The 12193-nt window shown below is 46.9% G+C and overlaps 1 protein-coding gene across 2 annotated transcripts in view; it reads left to right on the top strand.

Moving 5' to 3' along the window:
* Window positions 1-6964: 6964 nt before the first annotated feature.
* PEMT (phosphatidylethanolamine N-methyltransferase) overlaps window positions 6965-12193 on the top strand; it is a 64855-nt gene continuing 59626 nt past the window's right edge. Inside the window, exon 1 of one of the 2 annotated variants that reach the window (XM_034783895.1) lies at window positions 6965-7072. In XM_034783895.1, coding sequence (XP_034639786.1) covers window positions 6980-7072 — 93 coding nt within the window. In that variant the 5' untranslated portion in view covers window positions 6965-6979. Of the gene's footprint in view, window positions 7073-7397; window positions 7457-12193 lie in introns of those variants that run through there. The other variant, XM_034783896.1, reaches the window with a different exon arrangement.

Here is a 12193-nt window from a genome sequence, read left to right on the forward strand (position 1 = left end):
CCTATTGATAATGCAACTTTTAAAAGATTGGCAGATGGTTAAAATACTTACTGTTTCTGCGGATGCCTCATTGGAGATTTGGCCAGTCAGATACGTTTGTTAGGTGGGTGCATTTGCCAAGTGCTGTTGACCATTTTTAGTATAGCCAAACCCCCTAATTATATTTGACCAATATTAATTGCTACTGCGGGAGTAGGTTGGTTACAGATTTGCATTTATTATTTGACAGCATCCAAAAGTGTGATAGGTGCCTCACAATATAAAAAGACATGAACAAGCCCCCCAAAATCTAGGGCCCCATTCCTGCAGTTGATTCCATCTGGGCCACACCATTGACTTCAGAGGGATTCCATCCCGATGCTCGATTCTGCCCATGTGGCCCAGATGTCAGGATCAGGGTCTGATTTCAGAAATGTCACAATGGAGCAGGGGGGACAGGATAGGAGGGAAGGTCTCTAGAGGAGAGGTGTAATAAGTAAATTAACGTGGTTCCTTGGTGAATGCTAATACATCACATGTTGTAGCAAAGAAACTTGGTTTCGATTCTATCTAGGATCTGTAAATATTATTGTTGAGTAACTTTTGTAGATGTCGCAGTAGAAGTGGATCTTCAGAGTAGAGATAAGGCCTGTTTCAGCAAAGCATGTAGGCATCTCTTTAAATCCCATTGACTTCAATAAGACTTAGGTACTTCCTTCGATGAATCATGGCCTAAACCAGGAGAGGGATGTGACTTTGTGCACTGGCTCAGGAAGGATGCTCTGTGCAGAGAGGTTGGCATGGAAACAAACCCAGTTAAGCTTAAGAAAGAGGTGGTCAAATAAGCTGCCGAGGGTGATGTCATTGGTAAAGAGGATGAGGTGAGAGGGCAACATGATGCAGTAAGATCTCTGATAACCCGTGTGCAAGTGATTCTGAACATTGTTCTGCAATGTAAACTCTGTGGGCTAGATAGGTTCACCAACGTGGGGAAGGGTGAATTTATATTAAAACAAATAGTTCTGCTGACTTTTGTAATCTAGCCCGAAGCCAGGTGCTTTCAGAGGTTTAGGGAAAGATGTTTTGCCCTGCCCTTAACATTTGTCAGCAGCACTGAAATGGTAACAGGGATTTTGATATTTTTTTTCTCCCAAAAATGTATTCTTCTAAGGCTGGAAGGGACCACTACGATCATCTAGTCTGACCTCTTGTCTAACATCGGCCATAGGAATTCCCCAAATTAATTCCTGTTTGAACTAGAGCATGTCTTTTAGAAAACCATCCAATCTTGATTTAAAAATGGCCATCACAACCCTTCCAGTCATTCCAATTCTTTGGAACGTAAACTGGCTTGTATGAAAGCAAATTCAGATTGAGAGATGAGCACAGTATTCTAAACCACCTGAAAATCCCCTCCCCCCCCCCAGCTTTGTCCTTTTGTTATGGATTTGAGAATGAGCCTGGTCTATGAATTTTGCAAGGAAAAACAGGCCTGTATTTGGGGGTGAAAATGGCTTTTGTATCAAAAAATGGGAAAATACAGGGTTGGGGGAGTTAGTATGCAGACGTAACCATTTAATTAGAGTTGTAAATAAAATGAAGTTGTGCACAAATCAAAGTTGCTGAAACTGAAAGTCAGTGTCGTTCCCCCCCCCCCCCAAAAAAAAGTTGGGCAAAATTCCATTAAACAAACATCTGTCACTTTCTGTCCTAGGAATAACTGAAATAAGTAACCTCCAGCTAGCCCTAGGACTAGTATTCTTCCAGGTTGCCTCTGGTACAAACCCCAAATATTGATACATTCCCTGAACCCCGTCCACCTGCTCCATCTGGGCCCATTCCTTTGCTCTCTCATACTGGTTGAGGAAGATAAGTTTCTGCAGCTGGCTTTGTGTTTACTCCAAGAGACTCTGCTTGTGGTTGTAGAGGGAGTGAAGTGGGTATTCAGTGTATTTTAGCAATGCGGTCTGGTGACTTAAACACAGGACTGGGAGCCCAGAACTCCTCCATTATATCATGTACTCTGTTTCTGCCACATAATATGATCTTGGCCAAGGAACTTGGCCTGTCTGTGCCACACCTTAAAGTGGGAGTTCAGAATAGCTTTCCACCTCCCCTAGGGTGTGGTGGATCAATTAATATTTTTGTAGCATTTTGTGTGTGTAAATTCTAAAGCCAGAAGGGACCATTGCAATCATTCAGGGGTAGGCAACCTATGGCACGTGTGCCGAAGGCGGCACGCGAGCTGATTTTCATTGGCACTCGCACTGCCTGGGTCCTGGCCACTGGTCCGGGGGGCTCTGTATTTTAATTTAATTTTAAATTAAGCTTCTTAAACATTTTAAAAAACCTTATTTACTTTACATACAACAATAGTTTAGTTATATATTATAGACTTATAGAAAGAGACCTTCTAAAAACGTTAAAATGTATTACTGGCACACGAAACCTTAAATCAGAGTGAATAAATGAAGACTTGGCACGCCACTTCTGAAAGGTTGCCGACCCCTGATCTAGTGTGACCTCCAGCCTGGCACAGGCCAGAGACCCTCACCCTGTAATTCTTCCATTGAGTCCAATAACATCTAGCTAGAGCATATCTTGTAGAAAGACACGCAATCTGGATTTAAAGACTCCACCACCTCCCTTGGGAAGCTGTTCCAATGGTTAATTACCTGCAATGTTGTTGGTTTTTTAAATTAAGCCTTATTTACAATTTGAATCTGTCTATCTTCAGCTTGGATCCTGTTATGCAAACAATGGGCTCTCTGCTTTGAAGAGCCACTGTTCAGATTTTTGTGATGGAAATTGCTAGTGAATGTGAGATTATATTCCGCGTCATTTGTTTTTTGCTAAAGCGGAAGAGGATTCGGCTCATGGAACATTTACAAACTTACGCTGCTTTAGAGAACATTGAGCGGGGCTTGTTTTTATTGCAACGGGCTAATGAGATGGGACTTCCATCACCAGAAATCACGTAAACACTATTAGAGAAATGAAATTATTATCAGGCTATTTATCATGGGTGGATTTAAGGTAAAAGGCGCGTGTGGAAGTAATCTCAAAAGACTACTCCGAGGTAAACTACACTCTAGTCCTTATGAAACCCTTCTCTGTTTACCTGAAGAACTGTTTTGTTTCCCCAGCTCAAGGCTATTAAACCGAGGTGACCTATGTCGTTTCAGTCCAATTACATTCGCTGGAGATAGTTTCTTTAGGCTAAACTTATGCATTGTTCAATTAACCCAGCTTTTTCTAGTATTGATTTTACCCCTTTTAAATAACAGAGTAGTCTTACTCTGTCCTTGTTGCTGAAGATCTGACACCAGCCCCAAATGACTTCTCTAGTATCTAACACGCACCAAGCTCTTTGCAGAAGAGACACCAGAGAAAACCATTTAATTTCTAGTACTTAAATTGCCATTTTCAGCGTGGGATATTGTATTAACAGCAGCTGGTGCTTAGGAAGTCATTCTAAACCCTTTCAACACAGATGTGCTAGTAACTTCAACTGGGAAAATGAGACCCAAAAACCTGGTCAAAATTCCAGCAAAGTTTAGGGCCAGAGCTGCTCCGGCTGCTAGGCCAAGCATCTCTCCCAACAAGACACATACACAATCTTGATTTTTGCATAAAAAACCCTTGATAAGTCTGCTGTTTACTGGGATTTCTCTTCTTCAGTTTTCTCAGGTGCTAGTGTCTCTCATGTCCTTCCTTGGATTTCTCACCTGCTCTCACAGGAATTCTGCAGATCCTTATTTTCTATGTGAAACTGTTTCTTCACCTGCTGGTTAAATTCTAGTGGAGACAAGAATTAGTAAACTGATCATTCATGTGCCATTTTACGAGGCTAGGAAATGCTACCACATGTGTGAACTCTCCACTGCTGTTTCTTTTGGCTGAAAAAAAAAAAAAAAACCAAAATCCCTCAGGGCCTGATCCAAAGACGAATAAAGCCAATGGAATAACCTCCCTTGACTTCAGCGGCAAGTGGACCAGCAGCTTCCACCTGAGAATCTCGAAACTGTTTACAAATATTAATGAGTTAAGTCTCATCATCCATAAAGGGGAATCTGGAAAACAGAGGGCTTGATTGGGTTAGCCTTCTTGTTTAACCTTGGACTTGTCAGAGTCAGAAACAAAGCCCAGATCTTCCAGGATCTAGTCTGATGCTGTAATCACAAAGCCAGCCAGCTTCCTGAACAGAATGGCCTATATTTTGCATGACTGTTAAACCCTAGAAGTAAAACCAAACAAAAACCGTATACTAATTGCATAATAAAAGTTGATTACTCCGATTCGTTGCTGGATAATGCCATGAATGGAAAATAAGAAGGGACGGTCGTATGTCCTATCAAGCTACTGGGAATTACACTTTTCACTGTGAAATGTGACCACGTGAATTTTGCTATGGTACATTTTATACCTAATTATTAGTAGTATTGGCATACACACAGCATGTGTAGAAAGACGAGCTCTCCAGCCCAGAGGTCCTGACACTCTCTAAATCAGACCATTCACTTGACACATAACACCGTGAGAAATGTTTTAATTTGCTCTTTTTTTGGGTAAGTTGCGTGGGTTGGAAGCTGGTGATCCACTAGCTGCTAGTGGAAGATTCTTGACTAAAATTGCTGCCTAGATTTATTCTTTTATTTTTAAAAAGCTCTTTTAGAAAGCCATTGCCAGCTCATTGCTGTCTGTCATTGACCACCTGGCCGCTACAGAAAAGACTTGCAGTACAGAGCTGCTATTGTACTCTGCGCAGGAGGGAAGCAATTAAATAGCTTTTAGCAGCTGAAGACACGAGCAGAACCTATTAGTCTGAGATCAGCTGGTGGGGGCTTCCTCAAGGGTGCTGGAAGACAGGATGGATCATCCTGGATTTATCAGAAACCCTCTGATCGATCCTGGGAATGGAGAAGCACTTTGTCTTCGTGGCCTCTGCGAGTTGGCGTTTCTGGAAATGGTCTTGGCATGGCAGCACGTCAGAGTGCTCCCTCTGCATGGCATCGATGCCTGGAGTATTTGGAATGGCCAATTGAAACAAAATACCTAACCCTTCTTTCCATGCCCCCAGCCCCCTGTTTATGGAGAGTGAATTTTCTAAATTTGGTTTGGCTCTTCCACTTCCCTGGCCCACCCACACGTGGACTTCGCAGTGTCCTCATTGTGATGACAAGTCTCAGAGCTCACTTCGTTTGCCATGTGTGCATTTCCCCTCAACAAACTCTTCTGTTTGCTTGGGGCCAGATTCTGATACCCTTACTTGCAAGAAGGGTAAGGTTCTACTCTACGCAGACCTCTGCCCACGCAGTTCAAGGCCTGGACATATTTGGCAGCCAGTAAAACGGAAATTCCGGTTTACTGCTGTGCCACTACCCGTTTGCAGCAGGAGCTGCGCCAGCAGGTGCCATTACGAGACTGGGGTCATAGTTTGCCCATTTCCCCTGTGCTTTGGGGTGGCTCTTTCACACCGTAACGGCCGAGGGGGGAAATAGTTGCTGATAAAGAAAATGTGGTTGCGAAGGCACAAAAGTTATCTGGGGTGGGCAGAACTGAGGGGCAGTTGGATCTTCTGAAACTACTTTTAATTCTTAATTTTTCAATGGCATTATTAGTAGATATTTGCATTGCATTAGCAGCCCCAGTCATGGAGGAGAGTCCCATTGAGCTAGGCACGGTAAACACGCCATGAAATGACAATTCCTGACCCCAGGACCTTAGAATCTAAGGCTAAGACAAGAGACAACAGGTGGATTCAACGAACCCGTGGGGCCCACAAGGTAACCGTGAGATGACTGTGATCAACAGTGGTAGAACAGCAGTTGCCTAGCTGTCATTCAGTGTTATGTAGGCATCGCAGTAGAGGTGAGCTCTAATAAGAGACTTGGAGGGTGATACTGTAGTGGCTTTGCAGGTGTTTATGGGGAGCACCGCCTGTGCATAAGGGGTAGCATGGGAGAAAGGATGCAGGCGGTAGAGCAGAGGTGGGCAAACGACGGCCCGCAGGCCACATCCAGCCCACAGGACCATCCTGCCCGGCCCCTGAGCTCCTGGCCGGGGAAGCCAGCCTCCGGCCCCTTTCCTGCTGTTTCCCGTCCTCTGCAGCCACGCGGGAGCACTCTGACCTGCTGCTCCTGCTGGGCTGCGCGGCTTGTGCGGCTTGTGCCCGCCCACCTCCCAGGCTTTCCAATTAGCCAGTCCTGCTGCTCTGAGCGGCATGGTAAGGGGGCCGGGAGCGGGAGGGTGGATAAGGGGCAGGGGATCATGGGGGCAGTCAGGGGACAGGGAGCAGGGGGTGGTTGGATAGGGGATGGGGTCCTGGGGGGTGGTTAGGGGCTGAGGGTTCCGGGGGGTGGTCAGGGGACAGGGAGCATGGTGTGGAGGTTTTTTGGGGGGTGATCGGGGATGGGGAATGGGGGGGGTTGGATCGGCGTGGAAGTCCCGGCGGACCTGTCAGGGGGCGGGGGTGTGGATAGGGGTCAGGGCAGTCAGAGGACGGGGGGGGGGAGGTTGGATAAGGGGTGGGGTCCCGGGGTCAGGGGACAAGGAACGGGGGAGATTGGATGGATTGGGGGCTCTGAGAGGGGCAGTCAGGGGGTGGGAAGTGGGAGGAGGCGGGGGCCAGTCTGTTTGGGGACGCACAGTTTTCCCTACCTGGCCCTCCATACAGTTTCACAACCCCGATGTGGCCCTCGGGCCAAAAAGTTTGCCCACCTCTGCGTTAGAGGAAGCATGGGACTGCTGAATGGTAAAGACTGGCATGGTTGACGAGGCAGGGTTGGGAGTTGACGCTCAGCAGTGCACAAGGGTCGACGGGGGCTGGGGAAGAGGTGAAGACCGGTCATTTGTATCTGATGTGCTGGAAAAGCTGATGTCCCTTTAGAAAGTCAGAGGGACATGAACTCCCTCTTTCATTCAAGGCAATCTGGCTCTTTTCCTCTCGCGTCCATTCTTTCAGTGGCACCGGGGGAGACAGACGTGCACCTAAAGGGGAATGGTCTTAATCCAAAAGATTAATTCAGAAAACCAGACCCTCAGATGGGCTCTTGATGTTTATTCTTCTACTATACTATGGAATACTGTTGAGGTGAGATGATGGCTAATTGTAACAGCAAGTCAAATACTGTTTAAGCAGCTAATTAATGTCTCCTAATCAGCACTTGGTCCGTCGAAAATTGCATGGCAATATCTCATCTGCAGAAACACCTTGATAATTCCTGTATGATCTGCACGGAGAACATATTTAAATAAACTCATTAGAGATTTCATACAGATAGCAGCTACAATTACCAGGTTGTACAAATTAATTTGCGTTTTTTTTCTATTCTTTTTTTTTTCTTGCCTTGACTGCCCAGAGCTTCTGCTGATCACGTTCTTGCTGACAATGGAACATGAGTCCTGATGGCAGGGCAGTAAATGCCTTCAGAACTCTTGCCGATGGATGAGAACACCCCCTGGTGTGAGGGTGCAGGTGATGTCGTAGGCACAAACTGTGATGAATGTAGATAGAGACTTAGAAGAGCTCCTGCTGGTTGAGTCTCCCGCTGCCAATGATGTCTCGTTAAAGCGTTGCTAATGCTTCCATTCCCTCACGGCAGACAGCTGTCACTTTGACAACATCCAGGGATTAGTAATGTCCAGTCCTGGCTGAGTATCCATTTCATTCTCAAATCCTTCTTCAGTTACGTGAAAGTGTGCCCGCCGGGCCTTGTCAGTGAACAAGTCCAAGGGGAGGGAATTGGTGTCGGATCAGTTAAGTGATACCATGTGGGGTGATTTATTAATGCAGTCCACAGTAACAGTCATGGCTAAATATAATCCGACCTACTGTGGACATCTACTTACCACTGTTTGTTGCTGGGTGGTTATGGGTTATACGCCCCGTTTCCTCTCTTAGTCCAGCAGCCATTTGAGAAAAGCATGTGGAGGGTAGGGATAGGGTCTAGAGTGACCTAGACAAATTGGAGGATTGGGCCAAAAGAAATCTGATGAGGTTCAACAAGGACAAGTGCAGAGTCCTGGCACTTAGGAAGGAAGAATCCCATGCATGGCTACAGGCTGGGGACCGACTGGCTAAGCGGCAGTTCTGCAGAAAAGGACCTGGGGATTACAGTGGACGAGAAGCTGGATATGAGTCAGCAGTGTGTCCTTGTTACCAAGACGGCTAATGGCATATTGGGCTGCATTAGTAGGAGCATTGCCAGCAGATTGAGGGAAGTGATTATTCCCCTCTATTCGGCACTGGTGAGGCCACATCTGGAGTACTGCCTCCAGTTTTGGGCCCCCCACTACAGAAGGGATGTGGACAAATTGGAGAGAGTCCAGTGGAGGGCAACAAAAATCAGGGGGCTGGAGCACGTGACTTCTGAGGAGAGGCTGAGGGAACTGGGCTTGTTTAGTCTGCAGAAGAGAAGAGTGAGGGGGGATTTGATAGCAGCCTTCAACTACTTGAAGGGAGGTTCCAAAGAGGATGGAGCTCAGCTGTTCTCAGTGATGGCAGATGACAGAACAAGGAGCAATGGTCTCAAGTTGCAATGGGGAGGTCTAGGTTGGATATTAGGAAAAACTATTTCACTAGAAGGGTGGTGAAGCACTGGAATGGGTTCCCTAGGGAGGTGGTGGAATCTCCATCCTTAGAGGTTTTTAAGGCCCGGTTTGACAAACCCCTGGCTGAGATGATTTAGTTGGTGTTGGTCCTGCTTTGAGCGGGGATTGGACTAGATGACCTCCTTAGGGTTGGAAGGGACCTCATCTTCTATGATTCTATGTGCTGATTCATTGGGCCCTCTAGACTCGGGGGGGGGGGGGGAATGAATTATTCAAGGAAACCATCCAGCAGAAATCAGTGTTTGTTGTCATAGCACACATGCGATTTGGGGGTTCAGAATGGCCAGATATAGGCGTTCTCTAGGCCACAAAAAGCACAAGCACAGACAGGTGGCTTGATTCCTTCTCCCAGATTTGCACTGAAGTCTTGTGTTTGACTTATGAGCAAGATAATGCCAGATACTCACGAGCTATGTGCAGGTGATGTACAGGCAAGCAAACCGTGCCTTGCTAGGGGTCTTATGGTAGAGTTGCAAGGATTTTATTAATTTACAAGGATCAACTCAGATGCTATGCTGCCCTCTACTCCTGCACAGTGTAGGTAGCAGGGCCCGGAAGATTGGGCCCTTAAAGAGATGTTTCTGCCTTCCCCTCTAACCATATGGAAGTCAGAGTGGACTTAGTCTGCCGTGACTCCTGTGGGTTCACTTGCCACAGACTAAATCCATCCATGAATGACATCTGCCGGCGGGCAGCATGACTTCTGGGATTGTGCTCCCCTACCGCTGGGGGGCTTGGAGGCAGCGTGGCTCTGATCTTTGGCAGATCCCCTAGGATCCTTGAGTTCGGCAGGACACTCTGCATCCCACCCCCCAAACCCTCTCCTTTGCCTCTCTTTGGGGCTAACCCACCTAAGAGCGGCTAGCCCTCAGTAGATCTTCTGATAATTTTAACTCCGTCGCACTGACTACAGCTTAGGAGCCTAGGAGTTGCCAAACTGGATCAGAACCAAAGTCCATCTAGCCCAATGTCTTGTCTCCGACAATGGCAGCACCAGATGCTTCGAAGGAAGGTGTAAGAACCCTGCAGCTGGCAGTTGTGGGGTGATTTGCTCCACCGTCCCACTGGGTCTCCTCCTGGGGTCTACTAGTTAGAGAATGGCCTGAAACATGAAGTTTAATAACCCTTCGCAACCTTTTGTTATCACAAATTATGTTAATGACACTCACATCATGCTAATTATGCTTGTTTTACCTGCCTGTCAGCTGGAAGGCCCCTCTGCTGGTGTGAAAAGAGTTTTTGGTGTCTTGTTTCCTAAACACCACGTAGGTAGAGTTCCTCCTGCCAGTGAATGATGCAATATACGCTAGGTCTAGGGACAAATCCTCCCCCTTCACTCTTCTTCCCCTAAGCCCAGGTAAAGAGGCAGAATGAATTGGAGACCAGCTCAGGAGACCCACAGATCCCGGCACCCCTTTCCTTACATGTGCTGAGTGCTGGAGCACACCTCTGCAAGCGGGAGAGGGTGCTTCCTACGCGCCATGGGAGAACACGTTAAGACACACAGGCCATCCCATCTGTCCCTTATGGGCATCAGGGTGGCCTTGGAGTGAAAGCACCGAACTCCGGTCTCAGGAGATCTGGGTTTACTTCCCAGCTCTGGCACGTGCTCCCTGTGCGGCGTTGGACAAGTCACTTGGGCCTCGTCTACAAGGCACCGCAGTCTGGACTATGGGGATGTGAACTGTAGAGCGCTGTACTTTGTGTTGCAATCTGGTTGCCCCATGTAAACCCTCCTGGTGTGAACTTAAAGGTACCTAGTTTGCATTGATGTAGTTGCTTCTACACAATGCTAATCCTTCCTTACCTCATAGGTGCATTGTAAGGCTAAATTCACTAATGATCGTGAGGGGCTCTGATCCTGTGGAAAGGGGGGTCAGATAAGGACCTAGACAGCTGGATTAGCATAGAGATGCCAAAGATCTCTCACGCTCAGTGGCATCTGGTTTCATGCTGTACATCTATGGTAAACCAAATATAAAAATGGAGTCACACAAAATATAACCAAGCCTCTATTTCAAAGCCGGGGCTGAGCAAATTAAAATGTAACACATTTAAAAGTCAACTCGCTTGGATGATGGAATAAAATCCATTTCCCTGGAACAAATACTAAATATTAATGAAAGGATATTGTCAGTGGTGCACACAAAGCAATAAATAGCATTTCCAGTAGATTAAATGTTTAAGCAAATTTGAGAGCTGAAGCTGCTTTTGAAGTGGATGTCACATTTGTAATCTGATTTTTACAGTCCTGCTCAAATTAAATGAGTTAGTTGGGGATTGGTCCTGCTTTGAGCAGGGGGTTGGACTAGATGACCTCCTGAGATCCCTTCCAACCCTGATAGTCTATGATTCTATGAAATAAATGCTATAAGATTTTTGCACCTATAAAAGACCAGGCAATCCAAATCAATTTCTTGTTCAGAAGCAAGCCATTTGAGGTGTGTGTTTGTTTCCTTTACTTGTGTTTTGAGCATTTGTACAAATCGCTGGGAAAGGGCTCAAATCGAGTATGAATCATGGCTTGTGAGAAACATTGGATTACTTGTAACGTCGGCAAGCTATTCTAGTCAATGTAAAAAAGTTTAACAAGAAATGACACAGAGTACATGGGTCCCTAGAGCAGGCTTTCAAGAGACTTCTACTGAATTATTTTTATTCTGAGTGTTGAAAAATGTTACACAAATAACTTTTGGTCATCACTGGACTTATCAAGAGCAGGGGAAGCTTTACCAGGTAGTGAAAGTCTTGGCCTATGTTTCCACGAGAAGCGCTGCGGTTGTGCGGCTATAGTTTAGACCAGGAGCAGAGGAAGTACCCTAAAAGTGTGTGTGTGGGGCCACAGCACGGTTCAGGCACCTGCCCCTGAGGCCCTGCCCTCACAACGCCACCCATTCCCTCTGAGGCCTCATCCCCACTGCGCTGCCCCCAAGGCCCTGCTCTCCACACCCCACCTCTCCCCGAGCCCCTGCTCTCACACGGTTCCTCTCCCCAAGGGCCCTGCCCTCATGCTGCCCATTTTCCCCCAAGACTCCTCTCCACCCTCTCCCTGCGTTGCTCGCCCTTATGGCTGGTTAAAAAGTGGGAGGGCCCTGTTCCCCTGACCTCCCGTGTTCTGGCGCCCCTGGTTTAGACACTCATCACAGTGACGGAAGAGTTTCTTCCATCTCTGTAATAAATCCACCGCTCCGAGAGGCGGTAGCTAAATTCTTCCATTGACCTGTCTACAGCGGGGCTTAGGTTGGCTTAAATCTGTCTCTCAGGGGTGTGAATTTTTCACACCCCCCCCAGAGTGACACAGCAAGGTCACCCTAAATTTGAGGAGACCTGGATTTTGTTGTCTACACCCAAGCTTTTGTTGTGTGACTTTTGGGCAAGTCACAAAACCCCTTATTCAATCTGTAAGACTTCGCTACTGCCCTCACACGGGCACTGTGATACTATAGCTGTAGGGTCAGATTCTTTGCGGTTGTGACTGCAGCGAAGTAAAAGAGGGCCTGGCAGCAGAGAATTTGTGCAATTAATGTACTTTTAAGATCCTTCTAGCCACTCCGTACCCCCGTATTGCTGAGGTATCTGGACAGCAGGAGGAGGGGCTATA

Source organism: Trachemys scripta, chromosome 10, assembly GCF_013100865.1.
Source record: "Trachemys scripta elegans isolate TJP31775 chromosome 10, CAS_Tse_1.0, whole genome shotgun sequence".
NCBI lineage: Eukaryota > Metazoa > Chordata > Testudines > Emydidae > Trachemys > Trachemys scripta.